This window comes from Peromyscus leucopus, chromosome 19, assembly GCF_004664715.2.
Source record: "Peromyscus leucopus breed LL Stock chromosome 19, UCI_PerLeu_2.1, whole genome shotgun sequence".
Classification (NCBI taxonomy): Eukaryota; Metazoa; Chordata; class Mammalia; order Rodentia; family Cricetidae; genus Peromyscus; species Peromyscus leucopus.
In genome coordinates, this window is record NC_051079.1 from 44,072,505 (window position 1) to 44,096,126 (window position 23,622).

The following is a 23,622-nucleotide window of genomic DNA, read 5'->3' on the forward strand; positions in this document are numbered from 1 at the left end:
TAGAGAGATTGAGGACAGTGGGGTAGGCAGGTGTCTAGCTAGTGCACAGCACCAAAGCACTAAACACTGTATGGAGCTATGTCTGGGTGAGGCTCAGTGCTAGGAACTTGGTGTTTATGATGCATCGTCTCACACTGGTGTGTAAAGGAGTCCTTACATCACAGCTGAGACTTAGAGCCTGCAGGATTCCGCACTTCACAGACACAGATGGGGGGAAAGGGCTGTATAACCTAGCTAAGGAGAGCTATCGAGGGAGGGTTCGAGGTGGGATTCAAACTAGCCTCCACTTTTTGTCCCTTCATTTCCATAGTAACATTTTCATTTACACCAAATGGTGACTGTGTGTGAGTACATGTGTATGCTAGGTTTTCTTTTTTTTTTTTTTTTTTCAATTTAGGTGAGACAAGGTAAGTCATGCTAATTTTATGGTGTGTGCAAAGCAGGGATGGGGGTGGGGAGATGTAAATCAAGTTGCGGAATGGTTGGCTGCCCAGGATGTTATCATGGTAATTTTACAAGATTTCCTGGGCTGCTGCTTTGATCTATGTTAATTCTTTTATCTAACCAGAATGGGGTCCAATTTCTGGGCATTTAATCTCATGACATTATCATGCACACCGGCCTAATTCATAACAGGCAAAGGGTTGGTCTCAATTACTGTGCCTTTGCTTTTCTGGCTCTTGTGTGACTTCTGCTTCTCTGTCGGTCACACTTACTGTACACTGAACAAGGCACACATTCTGCAGGGTGCCTCACCCTTAACCCTGCAGCAAATGCAGGGAAGGCCTAAGCAGCCTTGTTTTCCCTGCTGGGCCTCATCTCCACTAGCAGTGCCTAGGACAGCACCGGCTGCCTGCAGGGTACTTAATCCCGAACCCTCACTGTATCTTCTATAGCCCAGCATTGCCTTCCAGGTGACAAGTAACACTCCACACAACAGTTCTTGAAGAAGGTAAGGTATACAGGAGTGGCTTGGCCTCTGTCTCGGGTAGTCTAACTCTAATGAGTGTGCTCACAACCATTCTACCATATCCTCATCCTTAGCAAGAACTGACGTGGGAGAGAAGGATCATACCTTGATAGTTCTCATCAGCACAGGGAGTATCTGCTCACCATGCTTGCCCCAGTGTGAGACAGCACAATGCTACCATGGATCGCTTCCGCAGCTGAAACGCCAGTGCTCAACAGTTCTGTTTCCCTCCTCAGCCTATTCTTGGTGGTTAGTGGCATTTTAAGGACTAAGGTCAGTGCCGGGGGATACTAATCAGTGGGCGTCTTTCACCTGGCAGGCCTATCCCAGTGGCTGCCAAGGGCATATTCTTCCTGCCTTTTTTTCTCTGGTACCATCAAAAAATGAGGCATCCAGGTATGATGACTCATGTCATCCAGATATGATGACTCATGTCTTTAATCTAGCATTTGGGAGGCAACAGTCAGCTGGGGCTACTAAGTGAGATCTTGTCTCAAAAAGCCCAAACAAACAAACAAACAAACAAACGAACAAACCAATCAACCCATGAAGCAGACAAAAGCTTTGCTGTTGAAGTGCCCAGCAGAGCTGAGCTGCCTCCTTTCCTATGGAAATCCCATTTTAATCACCAACTGGTTCCCAAATCAATGGCGATCTATTCTTGGAAATAAGTTCAACCAACAAACAAACCAAGGAGAAACGCAACTGTAATTAGCAGAGTCGGACCGGAAACAGTCTAGGGAGTCTTCTGCTACCAGTGACGCGGTCTCACTCCCTGGCCGGGGTGAACCTTCAAGGTGGGTCAGCTGTGGCTTCAACCTCATTATGGTGTCACTATGTTAAGTCCCTAACCGGAGGGAGGGTGTGAGGAGATAGCAGACCCAGCCTGGAGGACTCCAAGTTAATCAGCTCACGTCCCCAAGCTAGGAAGGACACCTTGTAGGTGAGCGCACTAGAGCCGGATCACATCTTGGTGGTTAATAGTTCCCATCAATTATAATCATCCCACAAATCCCCTTAATTAGAAGCCATCATGAAAATGAGAGAAAGTGGGAGAAGGATCCCACAAGTTCCTGGGGCTGGAATTGAAGCAGAGAATGCCAAGTTGCAGGTACACTCATCTGGGGGATCTTGTCTGAATGTGTCCCGTTAACTTGGGGATAGTTCTTTCTTTTTTTTAAAAAATTTTATTTACATTTCATGTACATTGGTGTTTTGCCTACATATATGTCTGTCTGAGGGTGTCAGAACCCCTGGAACTGGAGTCATAGTTGTGAGCTGGCCAAATGGGTGCTGGGAATTGAACCCGGGTCCTGTGGGAATGCAGCCAGTGTTCTTACTGGGATAGTTCTTACTCCAGGAGTACAGCCATTCTAGGCTGAACTGCCTCAATTTGTCTGTCGAGCTGGAACATGGGGTGGGGGCAGTGTGACGAAAAGGAGGTGTCAGATCCATTTAAGTTTAAAAACTGAAGATGAATCCTGAAAACCATGCTTCGTCATTTGCCCGCAACACAGAAAAGAACACGACCAAACACTCCTACCAGTGCTTGGGTCTCCGCGGCCCACAGGCTGTCCGTGTGTTCCCTGGTCAGCTGGAGCTGGGCAGCAGGAAGCCTGACTCCAGGAGCTAAGGAGCCGCTCGCTGCAGACGCCAGTGCAGCCAGGCTGGAAGCGGTGCGCCGCACATCAGAACTTAGCAGAGGACTGCTCAAGCCTTGGCCTCCTTCCAAAGCTCTAGCCATCACATCCAACAGCCCACTCAACGTTGCCGCTACGATGACTAACAGACAACCCAAATGTCATCTGTCTGACAGAGCCGGCCCGAGCCTGTATTTCCAAATCTTCTCTTTATCAGTAAATGACAACACTGCCCCCCCCCCCCTTAGGAGTCCTGCTTCCTTTCTGTTTCTTACCCCATTCTTGTAGCTCTTCCGGAAGTCCTGCCCACACGACCTTAAATGGACAGCTATGGTTTGTGCGTTTCATTCCACACCCCCTCAGCTACCAGGTCAGTCTGGGCCCCTATCGGCACCCTGCCTGGAGACAGTACCTCCTGGTTCCCTCCCTGGTCAGTCAAAAACAACAGTCACTGTCATCTGGAAATACAGATCGGAGCATGCACTGTTTATTCACAACTCCCCAGCAGTTAGGATAAAAGCCAACCTGCTGGGAAATGCAGGGCCAGACCGCATCCTATCCCACTGTTCTGATCACACCTCCCACTAACATACCCTCACTTTACACCTTTACCTGTGGCCGCTCCCACACAGAGAACAGCGTCCACCCATGATCTGGAATGGTTGACTCCTTGTCACTTAAGTCTTAGCTCAAAGACCTCTTCTCATGGAAATGCTTCTTATAGGGCTGGGGAGATGGCTCAGTTGGCCGAGGGCCTGCTGTTGCAAGCATGAGACCCAATTTTGGATCACCTGTATCCACGTAAAAGCTTGGTGGGGAAGGGTAGGGTCAAGAGGCAGACAGGAGCATCCCAGGAGCTTACTGACCTGCTTGTCTGGCCAATCAGTGGGCTCCGGGCTCGGTGAAGAAAGCCTGTCTGAACCAACAAGGTGGATAGCTATAGAGGAAGGCACCTGGTGTCCTTCCCGCTCCCCACCGTGTCCACATGCGCATGTGTGCACGCACACACATGCACATGCGTATAAACGTAAACATCACATACATCTGTGAACACCTAACATATTCTCTACAGGGTGCAGAATGGCTGTCCAAGGGGCCATCACTTCTTTGTTTCTTATCCATTTGTTGCTACTCATTGCAACAAAACCGTGAAGACATTCATATTGTCACATAACACATTGTTACACACACACAAACGCTGAGTACATTTAGTGCAGCTTGTGTGTATATGATTTCAGGGCTGATGGCTTTGTATTGAATAACCAACTGGGGGCTCCTCTCTGGAAGAGGCTAATTCCTCATCTCTATATGTATTTCCAGAATTATTCTAGCAATACCCTAGTTTTTTTTTTAAATTGAAATAGATTTTTTTTTTTTTTCGAGACAGGGTTACTCTGTGTAGCTTTGGTGCCTGTCCTGGATCTCCCTCTGTAGCCCAGGCTAGCCTTGAACTCACAGAGATCCGCCTGGCTCTGCCTCCCAGTGCTGGGATTAAAGGTGTGTGCCACCGCCGCCCGGCTGAAAATAGATTTTTTTCCATACAATATATTCTGATTAAAGTTCCACCTCCTCCAACTACTCTCAGAACTTCTCCACCTCCCACCTACCCAAATCCACACCCTTTCTTTTTCTCATTAGAAAATAGACATCTAAAACAAAAATAAATAAGACAAAATAAAAACAAACAAACCAGAATAGTACAAAACAGAAGAAAAAGAGCCAAAGAAAAAGCACAAGAAACATATAGATGCAGAGACACCCATGGAAATCCCCTAAAAACACAACATCAGAAACCATAATATATTAGCCAAAGACCTATAAGTAATATGAGACCAAAAATATGAGACCCAAAGCAATAGGAGACAAAAACCCTCCAAAATACCACTGAGTTTGTGTCCTTTTTGTTTTGTTTTAAAAAAATACTCATTTTGGGGCTGGGCATGGAGGCACACGCCTTTAATCACAGCACTCAGGAGGCAGAGGCAGGTGAATCTCTGAGTTCCAGGCCAGCCTGGGCTACAGAGTGACTTCTAGGACAGCCAGGGCTACACAGAGAAAGGCTATCTTGAAAAAAAACAACAAAGCAAAACAAACAGCTCATTTTTAGTTTATGTGTGTGAGTCTTTTCCTGCATGTATGTCCACACATCATGTGTGTGGCTGGTGCCCAATGAGCCAGAGGGTGGATCCCCTGGAACTGGAGTTTCGGATGGTTGTGAATCACCATGTGGGTGCTGGGAACTGAACCCTGGGTCTTCTGCAAGAGCAGCAGATGTTCTGAGCCACTGAGCCACCTCTCTGGCCCTGAGGACTTTATTCCTGTTTATTCACACATGGCTTGACCTGAGAGCAGGGCTGGAACATGTCAGACACTTGATGAACATGAACCAGTAAATAAGCTGTCAGCAGCCCTGACGCAGGGATGGGCCTGCGACATTAGTTAGACTAATTAAATGGACTGTATTTTGTTGTGGGCAAACACCAGGTCATCAAGTTCATTGCTTTTAGCCTTCTAGCTAAAGACAACCATATATAGGAAATCTTACTTGATTTCTGAGACAAATAGCTACTTTGTTGTAAGATGAAAAACCTTCGGTTTCTATTCAAGCTTTTTTATAAGATGGAAACGACCATGGAATGCTATCTTTTTTTCTACAGGTCATGAAATAGCATGAGAAACCCAGCAAAGTCATTCAAGGTCCTTTGTACTCATTTGGTTACATTTTCTCTCTCTCTCTCTCTCTCTCTCTCTCTCTCTCTCTCTCTCTCTCTCTCTCTCTCTCACACACACACACACACAGAGAGACTACACTGAAATAATTGAGAAGTCCACAATACCAAATATCCATTTAAAAAATTAAACAACTCTAGTTTAACCAGAACTATTCACTGAGTGTTTCTCCTTTGCCCACAGTTTTCCTGAATGTAACAAGGCTGGCTAGTGTCCTTGTTTCTGGGCAGACTATTAAGCCTCAGGAGGTCAGGTGGCCAGGGGCCAGTACTCGAAGCCTCCAGCCTCCTCTCTCTTAGCGTGGTCCCCCCCCCCCGAAATCTTAATCCTCATTTTTTATTCTTTCCTATGTGGATAGACAGCATCGAGGAGGCACTAGACGGGATAAAACTCAGGCTTGGCAGAGGGGGTGGGACACAGTCCATTTGCTTCCATATGGGCTTCCCTGACACTGTGACCTTTATCAAGTTCTTTCACCTCTTAGGGAGTAAAGTGGGAGTCTTCCTTAGTAGGGAGTAGAAGGCGCAGCTCTTTCATGGAGAGATAAGGGCCCTCCCTATTTGTCACAGGGATAACACAGAACCTGCAGATTCCCACGTAAAAACATCAGGCTCAACCAAAGAACATGCACATCATCCTTCAGGCCTCCCCTCCATGAGCTCTGTGCGTGGTAGCTTACTTTATACCTCTCCAGGCATGGAATAAGCAGCTCAGATCTCACAAGGCAGATGATGGAATCATGAACTCAGCATCCACCACTCCAGCGAACCCATGCCTCTCTCAGATTGGGCCACATCAGCATGCAGCAGCACCAGCGTAAATATCCCTAGTCCTACTTTCCATTTCTTCCTCTCCTCCAAGCCCCATATCCAATCTATCAGCAAGTCCTGTCTCCTGGATGTGCTCACGTCTCTCTAGAGCCATTATTTCCTCCCCCATCCCAGTAGGTCTCACTGCTAACGCAGGCTGGCCTCAAACTTGGGACTGGTTAGCCTCAGCCTCCTGAGTGCTGAGACCAGTGACAAGGGCCACCGCACCTGACTTCTAATGCCATTTATAACTTTTTCCCAGGTTCCCTTTTCAGGATATTTGATCACACTGTGTGAAGATGTGTCTGTCCTTCCTCGAAACCTGCTTAAGGCACCTTCTGATTGGTTTAACAAAGAGCTGTATGGCCAATAGTTAGGGAAGAGAGGCTAGGCGAGACTTCTGGGGAGAGAGAGGAACTGGAGGGAAGAATCTGAGAGGTGGAGATTCACCAGTAAGACACAGAGGAAGTTGGACGGACTGTACTGAGAAGAGGTAACGAGCCACCTGGCAGAATGTAGATTGATATAAACCAGTTAATTTGAGTCCCCCACCCCCACCCCCCACCCCTGAGACAGGGTTACTCTGTGTAAGTTTTGGTGCCTGTCCTGGCTCTCACTCTGTAGACCAGGCTGGCCTCGAACTCACAGAGATCTGCCTGGCTCTGCCTCCCAAGTGCTGGGATTACAGGCGTTAGCCACCGCCGCCCAGGTAATTTGAGTTTTAAGAGCTAGTTGTTAACGAGCCTAAGCTAAGGCCAAGCTTTCACACTTAATAAGAAGTCCTTGTGTCATTATTCGGGAGCTGGCGTTCCAAAGAAAGACCTGTTGTACCTTTTTATTTTCTCTCTTGAGCCATGCAGCAATCTTCTTTCATACTCTTCCATTCCTGTTATCCTAGAAGCCAGTTTCCATTAGTAGCAAGACTGTACCACTTTTCATATTTAAAATGCCGCATTCTCTAAAGATTCTTGCGTGATTTTGATGTTTATATACACAGACCCAAGGGGTTGATGGTAGGTTCACAGGTTCTATGGTTTGGGATAGCGGAAAATCTCATCCTTAGTTTTACAAACTCTAACTGCAGTTGAGTTATGCAGACAATTCAGTGTTGTTACCAGTGCTTGTCACCCCCAAAGCCACAGATATTTCATATCACATCACAACTGTCGCAGGTAGTTTGAAATATTGCTATTTCAAAGATAATTACTTGGTCTGCCACAAAATGTATTAATGAAGAGGAATTTGCCTTTCACTGCATCACTGCCTTTTAAATATTTTGATAACTACATTCTAATGTAATTCATTTCTTTCACATTCATATGGAATTAGTCTTACGCAGTTAAAAATACAAGGCTCCAACAGACAGCCAAAGTGTCCGTGAAGAAGTTCAAGCATCTCCAATCTAGCTGCATTTCTCTTGGAGCCTTTGGAGTGGCTGTCCCTCTGCTTGGCACTCGATCTCTGCTCCTCCTCACAGCCGGGCTTTCACTTACAGCTCCTCTTCTCAGGACTCCCCAGATCTCCACACACACCTCCGCTCCAACCATTCTGTACCAGGAGCACTTGTTTCAATTCCTTTATGTTTCTCACCTTCAGAAATCATCTTGTTTGTGTGTGTTTTTCATCCTTAACCTTCTGTCCTAGGTCATAGGCCCTCTTAGAACATTCCATGCACCTGGCCTGTCCATAGTTTGATTCCTGTTTCCTAGAATCCTTAACTTGTGCTTGATAAACATTAGCTGAAGAAATAAACATACCTTGCAAACCAGAGCATTTCTCTGGGTATAATTCAGATGAACAGAACACTCTCTCTCTCTCTCTCTCTCTCTCTCTCTCTCTCTCTCTCTCTCTCTCTCTCTCACACACACACACACACACACACACACACACACACACACACACGTGTGCGCACACTGTAGCACAGACTTGTTCCATCAAATATAGTAAAGTAGGCTTTTCTAGCGACGCGTGCAGACTACAAACAGACACAAATATTTAGGAGGATCTGGCTGACATTAGGCACACCCCAGCACAAAGAGGGCTGGAATCCTCTCAAGGCTCCACTGAGGCAATGGCTTCAATTCACAAGCTGTGCTGGTGCCTCCCAATGTTGCGTGATAACACTATGCCTCAATTTCCAGGGAGCCCCTCCTGTAAGAGTGTCTTGGGCTGTGCTGTACATCTACATTTCCTTCATGTGAGCTGCTCATGCACTCAGGAGTTCAGACATGCTCCTCATTAGGCACCTCACATAGAGACTGAAGAGTCTCTCACTTGCTGCCTGGCCCCCATTCTTACTGCTTCCCCAGACTTTCTGTGTATTTCCCATGAGTGGCATTACCTTATTATGTTCAGTACCTATAGACTGCTTTGTTAAACAGAGCTACCTTCAGGGAAGATATTGTCTTTTTTAAGACCATTATTTATTTATTTATCTACCTGCCTATTTAGTGTGTGTGTGTGTGTGTGTGTGTGTGTGTGTGTGTGTGTGTGTGCATGCATGCACGAGGGCTATGTATATATGGGTGCTTATAGAGGCCAGAAAAGGGTATCAGCTTTTTCTGTGAGCCATCCTACACAGGTACTGGGGACTGAACTCAGGACCTCTATTAGAGCAGTGAGTGCTTTTACCCACTGAGTCGTCTTTCAGCCCCTGGAGAAGATTTTCTTAAGGGGTAAGGGTGAGAGCTCCTGTGTGAGGGTGAGGGGCTGATGTGTGCAGGAGAGAGCATGGAGGACCTGGCTGGATGAGGAGTTGCTGTCTGGGGGAGACATTTACTCCGCCTGGGAGGCAGACACAGTACTCTTGAGACATATTCCCAGAGGTGTCCCTGGGACAGAGTCAAGTCAACCATGGAAGAAACGGAATTCATAAGTAGCCGAGGCCCTGTGTGTGCACAGCTGAATAGTGGACTCTACTAAGGACAGCAAATCGCCCACTGTCGGTGGCACACAGGACATACAATGTGGCCTTCTTGTGTGAGAGAAAGCTGCTGCTTTTCTCAGCTTCCAGACTTCAGGAACTCACTTTTGGAGACAGATGTCTGTGTTCCTTTTCAGTTTATACAACTTTTCCGATGAGGACCTTGGACTTAGGGCGAAGGGCTTGAGAAAACCCATCACCCCTTTGAACTTGTATTTGAACACAGGGGTTTACCAGATTCTCAGCTATATCAGAGACACAGGCGAGGGTAAGAAGCAGTGTTGGAGAATATTTCCCCCATTTTCTTAAGTTACTCCTTGGTCCGGTATGATTCTCTGGGGTTTGAGGAGTTGGAGGTGGGCAGTAGGATTTGGCTGCCTTAGAATTATTGCTCCTTAGGCCCTGAGCACCACACATCCCCTAAAAAATTAAAGGATCAAAAAGAAAGGCATAAAATGTGAGGTTTTGAAAAATGAACCTATAAGACCGTAGGGCCGTAGAATAAGAAAGCAAGGACATTGAATAAATGAACTTAAGAAAGAGCTTACTGAGCAAGAACGGCAGGGATTCAGATAATATATATATATATATATATATATATCAATGTACAAATGATGTCCACGAAATGAGAAAGAGTATGAGCAAGGGTTCACCATCTACCACGATAGCGAGATGGCCAACTTCATCCCTGCACCAGTTCTCCACCTGCTAACATGGAGGTGGTTGTGCCCACGAACAGGAGAGCATTCAGTGCTTATAAGAGCGGCACAGGCCAGAGCCACAGGCGGTAACTGCGGGACAATGTGAATAGAAGAAACACTGGCAACGAGGAACACAGCCACACCCAGGCAGTTCAAGGTCCTTCCCCTATGAATTCAGAGCTCGAGCTTGCGCACACTGCGTCCAGTGCAAGAGGCCAGTCTCGAAGGGCCAAGTGACTTGTGCTGGAGGCTGCAGGTGGATGACATGTGTGACATTCCTCTGGGGGAGCGGGGGCAATGAAAATGTTCTAAAATTGGTTGTGGTGATGGTTACACAGCTCTGGGATTGCAACTTGTCTTTCAAAATTCAACAAAGAAAAAAAAGCTTAAAAACATTTCCCTGTCTTTTTGTTGTTTCAAGCAAATCATAGCTTTCTTCTTACATGCTATCAGTGCACGTCTGTCTCTCTAACTCAGTGATGATGGGCTACACAGTAGTTCCAGGGGGAAATTCAGTGTTGCTTTTCAGAGGTGGCGAAGAGCAGTTTGACAAAATGAATTATTCCAATGAGCGTCTTTGGTGAACTTCACCTCACTCTGTTGGGCCACCCCCGTGCACAGGAGGGGCAAGGCTCCCCACACTGTTGAGGTCCCTGGCTTTCTAATTGCATCCTTCCTATGGAAGTTGTCTCAGCAGAAACTGGTGATGTAATGGTCCTGTGAAACGGGGGCTCAGATGTGGAGAAAGAGGAACTAGGTGAGAGGAGAGAGGAAAGGACAGGAAAAGCCCTTCGGAAATGAAGAACGGCTGGGCGGTGGTGGCGCACGCCTTTAATCCCAGCACTCGGGAGGCAGAGGCAGGCGGATCTCTGTGAGTTCGAGGCCAGCCTGGTCTACAGGGTGAGATCCAGGACAGGCACCAAAACTACACAGAGAAACCCTATTTTGAAAAAGAAAAGGGAAATGAAGAATGTTTTTTCTACCTGTGCATGGGGCAGTACAGCTAACATCTATTTCTCGATTAGACTAAAGTGTAAGAGACAGGGGAGAAATACGACTCCGTTATTCTAGCACTCAGTCTTGTGCATTTTGAGATTTAAAACATTATTATTATCATTTGTTAGTGTGTGTACACGCACATGTAGATGACATGTGTGGAGGTCAGAGAACAACTTTGTGGAATCACTTCTTTCCATCCACCATTACTAGGTCCACAGATTGGACACAGCTTATTGGGCTTTTGTGGCAAGTGCCTTTACCCACTGAGCCATGTTGCTAGCCCAGGGATTTTTAATTAATTAATTAATTAATTAATTAATACATTTTAGAGCCGTTTTTGGTTCATAGAAAAATGGAATGGGAAGTACAGAATCCCTACACATCACTGTCCCCCCTCCCAGTATCCACTGAAACACCCCCCTTCCCATGTTTCAACACTTGGCGCCTAGCTGGTAGCACTGTTGTGGGAGACTGTGGAACCTTTGGGAAGTGGAGGCCAGCTGGAGGAAATGAGTTACCCGGAGGGGACACGGGGCCCGTGGGTCATGGCCTGACCCAAGTTTGGGCCTGTTCTTTCTATGTCTCGGTTGGCCCTGGTGTGAGCAAGCAGCCCCATGTTCCTGCTGCCATGGACAGGAGCTCACTCGGCCAGCAGGCCATCTCTGCCGTAATGAACTGTATACACCGAACCAAGGAGAAATCCTTTCCCTCTTAAGTGGTTCTGTCACAGAAATGAGAAAAGGGACTCACACCTGCCACCATCAATGTCCCCTAACAGAGTGGCACAGGTGTTAACCAACCTACATCGGCACGTCATTGTTACTCAAAGCCATAGCTGGCCCTGGAGTTTTACTCGTGGCGTTATACATTCTGTGGGCCTGGCGAATGTGTAATGGCATGTTTTACCACGATATTGTCATATTAAATGAGTCCCGCTTCCCTAAAAGCTTCTGTGTTCCATCTGTGTATCCTTCCCTCTTGACAAGCAGCTCTGGATTTAACAGACCAACTCAGTATCAATAGGAAACTAGGGCTTTATTAACAGTGATTTTCACTTTTCTCCTTCCCTCCCTCCCTCCTCTTCCCCTGCCTCTACCCCTGTATTAGGGGACGAACCTAGGGCCGCCCACATGCCAGGCAATCCTCACTCTTCTCTTTCTGAAGTATATCTAGTTCTGTGGAGAGCCTGGGGATTGGTAAGGAAGCCTTGGGCTCTGCATGAGCACATGCGTGTGCTGAGCAAAGGAAGAAAGAACAGTGAATAGCCAGGTTGGTGGTGTCAGAGGTGGAGCCGTTGGGAGGTGATCAGGTCACGAGGATGGGAACTCTCATGAGTGACAGTACTGTCCCTTTAGAAGAGCCCACTGAGAGTGAGAGCTTTCCTTCTGCCATGTGAAGATGTAGCAAAAAGTCAACAGAAGAGGGCCCCTGCCAGAACCCAGTTATCCCAGCCCTCATAGGCTTAATACACTCCACAACTGTAGAAAACAACATCTATTGTCTATAAGTCACCTTATTTATGGTGTTTTGTTACAGCAGTCCCAATTGGACTAAGACAACAGGTATGTAGAGACCATGTGGGCTTTGCTGAGAGGAGACCTGGCCTGTTCTTCCGCCTTACTAGCCCTGAGGCTGGAAGTATTAAGATCTTGGGAGAGTGTCTTAATACCTGTGGGCTGCAACTTGCTTATCTACAAAGTAGGACAAAGTTTTTGTTATTGTAGGAATACAGGAAACATTGATATAGGATAGCATACAATATTTCCCTTTGCCTGGTCCATAGGAAGGGGAAAACTGGGGTGTGACTACCTTACAGTTAAAATATAGGTGGATTCAAAGTAAAGTAATGAATCCAGGCCTATCTGGAAAGTGAGGTTCTCAGCACAACAGGGCACCACGGGGACTAAAGGCCTGAGCTCACATTACAGACTGGACACTTTGGCAAAGAGAAATTACCACATCCGTGTTAGCAATACCTATTGCCAATAGCAGTTGTCTGTTAGGCAGAGTATTTCTTAGTGGATTCCTATAAAGCTATGCATTTCTTCAGAATAAAAAGCTAGTTATTGACTAAAACTGCAGAGGCACACGGGGCTGGCAGCAGCCCTCAGCAGGGAGTGCTGACCGCGCTCTGTAACTGGCTCAGCAAGCCGCACAGGCCTCCTACCATTCATGCCTCCTCCCCCAGGCTCTACCAGGTGCCTTGTAGCTTGCACAGGTAATTCCTGAGAGTTAACTGTGCCTTGTTATTTCAGCAGGATTCAGGAGGAAGATGGCTACCAGCTGCGGCCGTTCAGGGGCATTTTACTGCTCCTCTCTAGAACTCCCCTTTACAAAGCTCCCCTACCAGCAGCCCAGGGACACCGTTACCTCCACCTCCCGGACTCCCATGTCATAATTTAATCATCTGCCTTTCAAAGCAGCCAACATTCGCTGTACATACGTATATTGGGAGGCCGCCATGGGAGTCCAGTCTCATTGTGTTGGCGTCCCCTTACTCTCCATTCGGATGTGTTTAAAGAAAATCTGGCTGGGTTCTTTTGCACACGTGGGAATGCGTAGGGATGAATTTGTGAAGAGCACAGACATTTCTCTGCCACCGAGTGGCTGTTCTGGGAAGGCAGACTGCTAGGCTAGTACCTGGGCAACAGACACACACCTGTTTGCTACGCTATCCTTTGCCTCCTCTGTGCTTTTTGAAACACAGAGGAGTGAAAATAAAGGCACATGGAACAATTCTGGGTGTTTTCTGTCTTTGCATCTCATCCCACTGAAGTTTTCAGATGGGATAAGGAAGGGAGAGGAACCGGGTCTTAATGAGAATGTGGATTCCAAGGCACAGCTCAACCCAAGTTCACTGCAAATGTCAGCACACTTGAAAAGAACAGAGTCCTCTCATGTAACCCATTCTATCCAGGGAAGTGGCTTCCCCCTCCCCACAAATCAGTCCTTTACCATCTACAAAAGGGCTGAAAGCACAGGCGCCCGAGCCGAGCTCTTAGCTCATTTCCATCTGGCACGGCCATGTGAACACTTGGGTTGGCTTGCTTTTTTAATGAAGTGATTTTTAATGAAGCAAGCTGTGAATTTAATAGATACCTTAAAACAGCTTCTTTGTAGCTGAGCGTTAAGTAACGAGACAACTGCCAAGTCAGCCACCCAAACCAAGAGGAAATCATAAGGCCAATCAACTGTAGGGTCTGGGGTTGCTGCGGCTTCCGGCCGTCAGCCATGCCATCTGGATGGCTGGCAGAGTCAGGACGGTGCCGCGAGGCCACTCGTGGAGGCAGGTAAGCCTGATGGAAGGCCTGCTAAGTGACCTTGTCAAAGGTCAAGGGAACATGTGGGTAGCAGCGATTATACACAGGGACAAGGCATGGTTGCTACTGTTATTCCCGCGACTGTCCTTGCAAGGCGACTCTTCTCGAGGTCCATTTACCTTGTGCTTATGGATTGCTCTCTCCAGCCTGACTGGGGACAAGAGGAAGTCACTAGGTTCATCTGGAAGCCCTTCAAAGCCGACGGTGGTAGTAAGACATGTATACACAGCAGCCTCAAAGGTGGAAGAAATCCCCCAGTTTCAGTAAACAGGAGGCGGGCAATGCAAGCCAGTGGGAGGGCTGAGTGGGTGAAAGCAACAGGCGAGCTGGGGGACCGCAAAGTGTGGGTCCCACCCGAAGATACTCAAGCTCTACGGTGAAAACGGAAGTTATCAACGCAGTAAAGAAGTATCGCGGGGTCTGACTGTGGGCTACAAACCTTCCTCCCTGGGCTGCACTCACGGACTGCGAGGGGCGGTGAAGCTTGCTCCAAAAAGCACCAAGATTCACCTGGGAATTTCCTCAAATCAGTTTATACCCTCTATGATGTTCCTCCCCAGCTACCCCATTCCCACAGAGCTTGCTGATGGATTCGCTAAAGCAAAACTCTCTTCTTTTCAATTGAATGAACATTAAAAATGAAAACAGAACCCAGTAAGAGCACAACACTGTTTCTACCAGTAAGCCTGACATATATGAATAAATGTATATATTCACATATATATGTAAAAGTTAATACAGTATCCTACACATACACAGTATTCAGTATTTTTGAAAGATTTGCTTATTGTTATTTTATGTGGATGGGTATTGTGCCTGCATGCATGTCTGTGTACCATGTGTGTAGTGCCCACGGAGGCCAGAAGAGGGTGTTAGATAGTCTGAAACTAGAGTTATAGACAGTTGTCATCTGCCACATGAGTGCTGAGAATTGAGCCCTGGTCCTTTGGAAGAGGACTGCTGTTAACTGCTGAGCCATCTCTCCAGCCCCAGAAGTAAATCTGGAATATATTAAATAGCAAGTACAATGTATAAAGTGGTTTCTCCATGTGTAGATTTGTGTAAAGGAAACAGTAATATGGAAACCTAACCACGGCCTCTGTGAACAATCACATTTCTCTGATGGAAGAAGACCAGACTCAGAAAGTCTTCCACCACATTCCCACCATTTCTTGCTGTTCCATTTCCCTCAGTGCATTGCTGAGCTGATCTCTAACTTCCTGAGTTTTTGGGGCAAAGGGGGCTATTACATGCACATGTCTTAAGGAGCCCGTGGCAGAGACTCCATCCTTAGGAACTGATGTTGCCAGCAATCTATTTGCACATACACAGTGATAAGGGCTTCCCTGGCAAAGTGGTCAGTCAGAACCACTGTCATAGCAGTGTTCTGGAGCCCAGGCAATCAGTGTGTGTGTGTGTGTGTGTGTGTGTGTGTGTGTGTGTGTGTGTGTGTGTGTGTTCAACTTGCTGTTTCTTACTCTTTGTTAAAAAAGAATAGTATCAGAATTCACCTTATCAAGGGAACCAAAGAAAACTAAAGAGGAGCAGGAAGGAGACTAGCAACCTCCCAGACCAGTCATCCAGTGGGTCCTCTTATGGATAGTGAGTATTTATTCACTACATTCCTACGGGCCATTATTCTTGGGGGTAATTCATTTCATAAACTGCCTCTGGGCACATTTTCATTGTCAACAAACCCATGACAGCTTGCTGAGGGCCATGCTGGTTGTGAAGGTGTGGGGTGCATGTGTGTTAGGACTGTCCCCCTTTTATATGACCACTTCCCTTTCTTTCAAGCCGTGCACAATTGGACACAGACCCCACGAGACTGCGCTGGCCGGACCACAGCAGGAATTCATCCACATCTGACTAAACAAGATGCCTGCTTTGTCACTCTCGTGGTTTGGAACTAACTTTTATTTCACTGGCTTGCTCTGCAGCAGGAAGACACTTAGGCCATAACACCTGCAACGTGGGCAGGCAGGCTAGTTAGGTAAGAAGGTGAGATGTAAGAGTGCTCACTGAAAGTGTGGTTTGTTGGTTGGGTTGGGAACCCAGAGCCTCCTGCATGCTAAGCAAGGGCTCTCCCATTGGACATCATCAAACTCCAGAATGTATTTTTAAACAAATCATAAGGGCATTTAGCTTTCTCGAGACCAAAGGATGTCACGGAAAGCTCCTCGTCACCCCCTTCCACCGTGAAGCAGAGAAACTGAGCAAACGCACAGATGGCCACACAGATGGTCGGTGGCTGAGTGGGAGGGGGTGCCCAGTCTGGGGGTTCTAATAAAAACCAACCATGGGTTTGGCCATTGTGAGCAGAAACTCACCCTCTGAGGGGAAAAACATTTCACATCACAGCCTGTGTGTACACAACAGTCCTGGGCTCTGGACCTCAGATGAATGAGTACTAGCTGGCTGCAAGGTACAGAGGAGGGGAAAGAGAATGCCTCGGGATGGGGAGTAAAGGGCAGTGAAGAGATGTGTTGAGTGAAGGACTGAAGGGACTTTCCCAAAAGTGCAAATCTGAGATGCTGAAGTCATTGCAGCTCGTGTTAGCAGCTCGTGGCTGACAAATAAAATTTACAAATGACTTCTAAAACTGCTTCCTCCAGCAACAAGAGCTGTTATTGTCACATTGATTTTAAAATTAAATGCTATAGAATTTTCTTGCTTTAATGAGAAGGCAGATCCAAGTGGTAAACAAAGTAATGATTAAAGCAATTAAGAGAATAAAAATGAGAACTAATGCAACAATACTCCTAATCCTTAACCCAAATAGGCAGCTTTGGCTGGCATACCAAGAAGATGTATGCTCATGTCCGGATGAAATTATTGAGAAGCACTGGCCTCTGTGAATATGGTGCCCTCTGGTAAGACTGGGAAAAGTCAATTAGCAGCGTCACTTGCTAAAAAATCTGCCTGCACCTGGTTCTCATTTGTTCTCCAGCTGAGAAACCAAAGACCACTTTTTATTGCTTGTGGTCAAAGAGCAAGTTCACCTCACCATGGGATGATCAAATGGTCAGCCTCCCCCAGTCTGAGAGGGTTTGCCTTTCACTTTCAACTTGTTCAATCATCATTAACTCTGAAAATTGTCACATTCCATTTGTGCAGTGAAAACTTCACCACTGGTGACCGTCTGGGTGAAGTTTTTGTAGGTGAGGCCCTAAATCTTGTAGAGCACCTCGCACATTCTCAAGGTCATTTGCCTTGTTTAACGAGAGTTGCTGACCGTCCTGACAGTCAGTCTGGTACCCGACACCGGCAACTCTGAAGAGCCTTCTGCACGTGCTACACTCTCTGAGATGGGAAAGGGTGATGGTGTGTTATGAAGAACTACAGTGTGAGCATATGAACACACACCAAGAGCCCTCTCTCTTCTGGATTTTTGCCAATCTGAAGATCTCGGTAAAGAGGACCATTGGGAAGGATCCATTTAAAAGCCCATTTTCCTCACCCTGGGGAGCCAGCTCCCCTGGATAGGCTGCAATGGCAAATTGGGGGAGATTCCAAAAGTTTCTGGAAAGGAGAAAGACTTTTTTCTTTTGCTATAGGGCTTGGGAAATCTTTGTGTTCTCTGTGTATTATTTCACTGTATCTGTCTCTCTGCAGAGGGGCTCTGACATGTTAGGGTCCTGAGAACCTGGTACAGGGCCAGTTCCTGACAGGCAATCTACAAATATGAATTTCTGAAAGTGGCTGTCCAGTGGAAAGATGGCTAAATAAAGAGGTCACTTGCTGCAGCCTTCACAAAAGCGGAGTCTGCTGGGGCAAGCCAACGAATGCTGTACCACTCGGGAAGTAAGTCACAGATCAGACCAGCTCCAGTTATAGGGCCTGATTAAAGTTTCAAGGTCAAGACCATGAGAACATACACACAGAGCTTTCAGAGTCTCAACATCAGCATCTACTACCTGGTCTCCAGGAAGGGCCTCTGGATTTCCGATTTTAGTTCTGGCTGCATTTTCCCTGGGTCAGCCTTGACACAGACACACGATTCTCAGCACACCTGTGCTACGATCACTACCTCATAAGGCATTAAAACATTTATTGTTGCCCAAATCGGGCACTTTAACTGACTAGCAGGATTCAGAGGTAGGAGAAAGGGCAGAAATACCCTAATCATCACTCTCCTCAAATGAGTCTAAGACCAACCCAGTCCCTCGGTCTCAAAGAAAACCCTGTGCATCTTAAAACATAAAGGAAAACATCCTGCTATTTTGGCGACTGAATTGACAGTGTTATCTTTTACAGAAAGAAATCCCAGTGCAAGACAATTAGCTGAAAAGCATCAGAAAGACTTCTGTTCATTCAAATATTTTCATGTTTCCTGATTCTAAGTGTTTTATACTCAGTGATTGTTTAGTCCTTATAGTGGTTCCAAGAGGTGAGATGACCTGTAATGACCATCTAATTAGATGACAGTCTAGTCCACTGTGCTACACAGCTAGCCTTTCTCCAGAAGACTTCTAGGATGCACAACCCAAATGCCCTTTGATGTGTTGCTTCAAGTTGGGCAGATGGTGTGTGGGGAGGGGTTTGATATGTATGTTCATATCAAAAGAATGAACAAATGGAGATCCTGTCTCTAAACTTCCCCTTTCTCCTTACACTGAATTCTTCTTTCCTGTTTTCACCCTTGAGGAGGTCACTCTTCTGCTGCTGGCTCCTGAGTAAGATGGTAAGTTGTCCCTCTTGGCATCTGTCTGCTTCTCTTCCCTCCCCATGTCTGTCTGTCTGTGGGTCTGTCTGTCTCTCTCAGAGCTATTGCTGTGCTTCAGTACAGCTCTACAGGGCCTGTGACTGGGCGTAGAAGCAGACATCATTGGCTCACTATTCCATCTAGGTTTTCAGGACGGGCTCCACTTACTGACCTCCACTAACGGCCTGGGTTTGCGCTCCACTGCAAACCTGAAGTGGCAGAGTTCACAGTAGCTGGTATTGGAGGATGACAGCCAATGCTCCAGGCAGCTCCGATGGATTGTCCCCAAGGTCCCAGTACATTCACACGGAGAGAGCAAGTCCTCTTGGCTGCTGCCCTCATGGCAGATCCTGCACATTGGCCGGTCATTGAAGGGGCTGCAAGAGAAGGAGGGGCACCTGCTGGTCACTGAGTGACAACCCACCGCCCCGGGGAGGGCCCTTGATCTGCACCATTTGGGCCCTCCCCAGTGGCAGCTGCTCAGAATACAAACTGCATTAAACTCCCCTCCTTACACATATATGTGTGCATGAATATATTTCCTCTGGACACTGCGGACTCATGATGTCTTTTTGTGTGTGGCGTCAGAAGCCACTGAGTCTTAATGACTCGACCTGTTAATTTGTTGAATAGACGAATGGTGTATTCATTTCTATCATTTTTCTTCCTTTATTTGTTGAAATACTTTTAAGTATAAACATTACCTTCTACATGGTTACCTAGTGATGCGGTTTGGATAGGAATGTTTATAATTGTTTTATTAGTGCTTGTTTTGAAAAATAAAGATTTTGCATCTTCAAAGTGATGAAAGACTTGGGATCTCTGTGAGTTGGTAGGTTTAAATATGCCTATGTGTTTTAATAATTTATAATTTTTTGCATGTGTAGGTGTGTATATATTTCCATGTGTATGGATGCATGTATATACAGGCACACATTCACATGTATGTATGCGAGGGGCCAAAAGTTGATGCTGGGTGTCGTTATGGATGTTGTTCTCCATCTTATGTATTAAGGCAGGGTAGGGTCTCTCTTGAACTCAGATCTAGCAAATAGATAAACTAGTTTGCTTGGTCAGCCAGCTTGCTCCAGAGAGTCCCCTGTCCCCACCGCACAAGTGCTGGGATTACACGTGAGCAGGCACATCTGCGTGGCTGTGATGTGGATGCTGGGGATCCAAACTCTGGTCCACATGCTTGTGTGGCGAGTGGACGGAGCCATCTCATCCCCTAAGCTACCCATCTCCCAGCCCGCTGCTTCCTCTTCTATATTTTCCAGCCCATATTTTTGTCTTGAACACAGAAAAAAGTCAGGCAAACTACCAATCAAAAAATAAAATTATGGGCTGGGGGGATGCCTCCATGGTTCAGTCCACTTGTTCTTGCAGAAGACATGGGTTCAATTCCCAGAACCCACGTGATGGCTCACAGCCATCTGCAACTCCAGTTCCAGGGGGTTCGACATTCGCTTTGGACCTCTGCAGGCACCAGCCACACGTGGTGCATGTACACACATGTACATGCAGACCAAACACTCACACACGTAAGATACAATAAACCCACAAAAGTCATTCATCACCATTAAGAACAAGTTCTTTTAAAACGCTTTTTAGAGCCAGGCGGCCGTGGTGGCACATGCCTGTTGTCCCAGCAATCAGGAGACAGAGCCAGCCTGGTTTACAAAGCAAGTTCCAGGACACCAGAGCTGTTACAAAGAGAAACCCTGTCTTGAAAAACCAAAACCAAAAAGAAAAAAAAAAAAAAAAGCACAACAAAAAAGAAAAAACTTCTTGGATTATGTTTTGCTGGCATGTATGTATGTGCATCACGTGCATGCCTGGTGCCCACAGAAGAAGAGGGCATTGGATCCATGGAACTGGACTGATGGATGATTCTGAGCCACCACGAGCTTGCCAGGAACTGAACCTGGGTCCTCTGCAAGAGCACACTGAGTGTTTTTAACAGCTGAGTCATCTCTCCAGTCCCAAGAACAAGTTCTTCTGAAATGACATCAATTGCAGTTTCTAGACAAACAGTATCATTTGAGTCAGATGAAGGTATTTTCAAGGTTCCCTTCATTTCTCTTTTCAATACCACAGGAGGGCGAGTGGGGAAGTAAACTGGTAACCGACTCTGAAGCTGCAGCTTGAGCTGGGCACAGAGCTGAGGTCCATTGACATTGTGGAGATACTCCCTGGGATGCTGAAGACACCACACTGCACGTGAGTGGTGAATATGTCCTACTGAGGTGGCCTCTAGAGTTCTGCATTCAAGTGGAAAAGCCACTCCCTCATATTTCTTGAAGAGGGCATGGCACCATCCATGGGTCCCAGCTCTGCCATCTGGCTGCCTGGGCTCAAACCCAAGCTCAGGGGCTTCTTTGTCAGCTGGCTGTGAACAAGGAACTTCATCTCCCCATACCTTAGTCTCCTGATCTCTAACAGGCTCAGCAGTGGAACTTCTGTACTGACTATGAGGATTGAGAGAAGCTGGCCTAGAGCAGAGGCTTAGCTCTAAAGGGCCTACTTCATACTAGCTACTGTCACTTGCAGAATGAGTCAGGCTCAGGAAAATCAAGCCACACAGCCCTCACCATGTGAGTCTAACGGAAATATCAAATTAAGATGGCTTCCTTTTCCAACGAGAGGGGCCAACTGCCTCTATAACTGGCATTTGAAAAGAAGTTGTCATGGTGTGTGACGACCTAGCCTCCTGTCACACTTTCTGCTTTCTTTCTCCCATGTTCTCCAGACATGATGGTAACCTAGGTCTATGGCCCATTACCTTTTAATGCTACCTCTGATCCAAACGGAAGCAGCCATGGAAACACTACTGATCCCCAAAGGCCTTCCTGGGAAGGATCTTGAGAATGAGTGAAAGGTAGAGGTGGGCAGGATCATCCTTTCACTTGCCCAAGAGACCCATCTATGCTCTGGGGAGAGGGCAGTGAGAAGGTGACAGTGGCTTTTGTCTCTTGGCTTCCTTTGTTCGCTTGGAGTCTTACGTGGGAAAACTGTAGCGATTTGGTGTACAGTGCTGTGTGGCCCAGGAGTAGTTCACACACACACACACACACACACACACACACACCACACCACACACCACACCATACACCACACACACACACACACACACACACACACACACACACACACACACTCCTCTCAGTTACACCAACCATCCTCCCCTTCTTGAGCAAGCAAGGTGACTGGTGCCTGCCAGCCTGCCAGGATGACTGGTGCACACACTGCCATCCATCCTTGGATCCCAGAGGGCCAGTGACATTTACCACCTCTTTATATTCTGAGCCCTAACCGATTGCTGGAAATTCTCCAAGAAGTGGAAAACATACACTACATATTTTTCTTCCTGTCTTCTGTGACAGCCACCCATATTTTAAAGATGGATTTTTATTATTTTTAATAGATGTGTGTGTGTGTGTGTGTGTGTGTGTGTGTGTGTGTGTGTATGTATGCACATGAGTACACTTGCCTAGGGAGGCCAAAGGTGTCAGCCCCCTGCCTCCAAACTGGAATTATAGGAGGTTGTGAGCTGCCTGGTATGAGTGCTAGGAAACTAGAAGTTTTTTTTCTTTCTGTAAAAAGACAAAAAAAAAAAAAAAAAAAAAAAAAACAAAAAAAAAAAAAAAAAAACAAGTTTTTGTTTAACTGGAGAAGCCATGGTGCATGGTAGAGGGAGCCTACAGCTCCTAGTCTGCCATGAGCACAGCAGCATAAGAGGAGACCTTAGGGACAAGGGACTGGCCTGAATAAATGGTCTCCAGGCTGTTCAGGGCCCTCATTCTTCTTCACACGGGGAAACCCATTGTGGCAGCAGGTACTTCACAGGTTGGAGTGTGCATGAAGAGGCAGGGAGGGGGCTGTAGAGTGTGAAGGGGGGGGTCACAGAACAAACCCTACATGGTAAAAGGAGACTCACCCAGAGAACAGCCCGGAGAGCACAGGCACTAGGGAATGCTAAGTGGCATGCACGCTGGGAATGCTCCTCCCAAAGTTTTACCCACACAGCCAGGTCTGGTGGCACATGCCTCTAATCCCAGTATGCAAGAGGCGGAGGCAGGACCAGGACTTCAAGGCCATCCTCAGCTACACAGCAGTTTGAGGCTAGCCTAGGCACTGGAGACCTTATTTCAAGCCCACAAATCCAATCACCTTGGCTCAGTCACCTGGAATCAGGTGACTTCTTCCTTCTGTCCTAGCAAAGGGCTGGCTTTGTTAGCTGGGGACAAGAAGACAAAACTAGCCACAGCTGTGTCAAACTAACCGATGTAAAGCAAGCCACCCTACATCTCGTGGCAGCTCTTCCTTGCTTAGCTTTACGATGGCTTTAGGAGGAACGTGATAATAGGAATTTTAGCTTTATGTTCCTGCTGCTGTGGAAACAGCAACAGAACCTGAGTAGTCTTTTTTTTCCCCCGTCCAGTACCTCCCTTCCCTGACACAAAGGACCTGAACACCAATTACACTCCCTTTAGCGTTCTCCATTTGACAAACAGCTCTTTGGATCAATTGGAGACCCGTCTATTTGAACTGTGGCACTACCTCTGGGTGGCAAGAGTCCGCACTACTGTTGACAGCAGCTGCCCGTCCTTGGCTGAAACTTGCATGACATACTGCGGCTGCCCATTCACTAGGCTGCCACAGTCTTCCACCGTCTTCACCACAGGCGCGGCCGAGCTGGTGCAGTCTGGCAAGACTTCGGGCAGGTGACTGCAGCGGCTGGTTGTCATGGCAACAGACAGCAATTACTCTGTTAATGGCTTCCACATTCATAGAGGATTTCCATCTAAGAGAGATCAGAAAACAG

General features: G+C 46.9%; 1 protein-coding gene across 1 annotated transcript in view; it reads right to left on the reverse strand.

The window, feature by feature from the left end:
• Marchf3 (membrane associated ring-CH-type finger 3) overlaps nucleotides 1-23,622 on the reverse strand; it is a 145,377-nt gene that overhangs the window by 12,153 nt on the left and 109,602 nt on the right. Inside the window, exons 2-3 of the mRNA XM_028891621.2 lie at nucleotides 23,358-23,601; nucleotides 18,970-19,174 (exon numbers count right to left, since the gene is read on the reverse strand). Of these exons, the coding sequence (XP_028747454.1) occupies nucleotides 18,970-19,174; nucleotides 23,358-23,545 (393 nt within the window). The 5' untranslated portion in view covers nucleotides 23,546-23,601. The remainder of the gene's footprint in view (nucleotides 1-18,969; nucleotides 19,175-23,357; nucleotides 23,602-23,622) is intronic.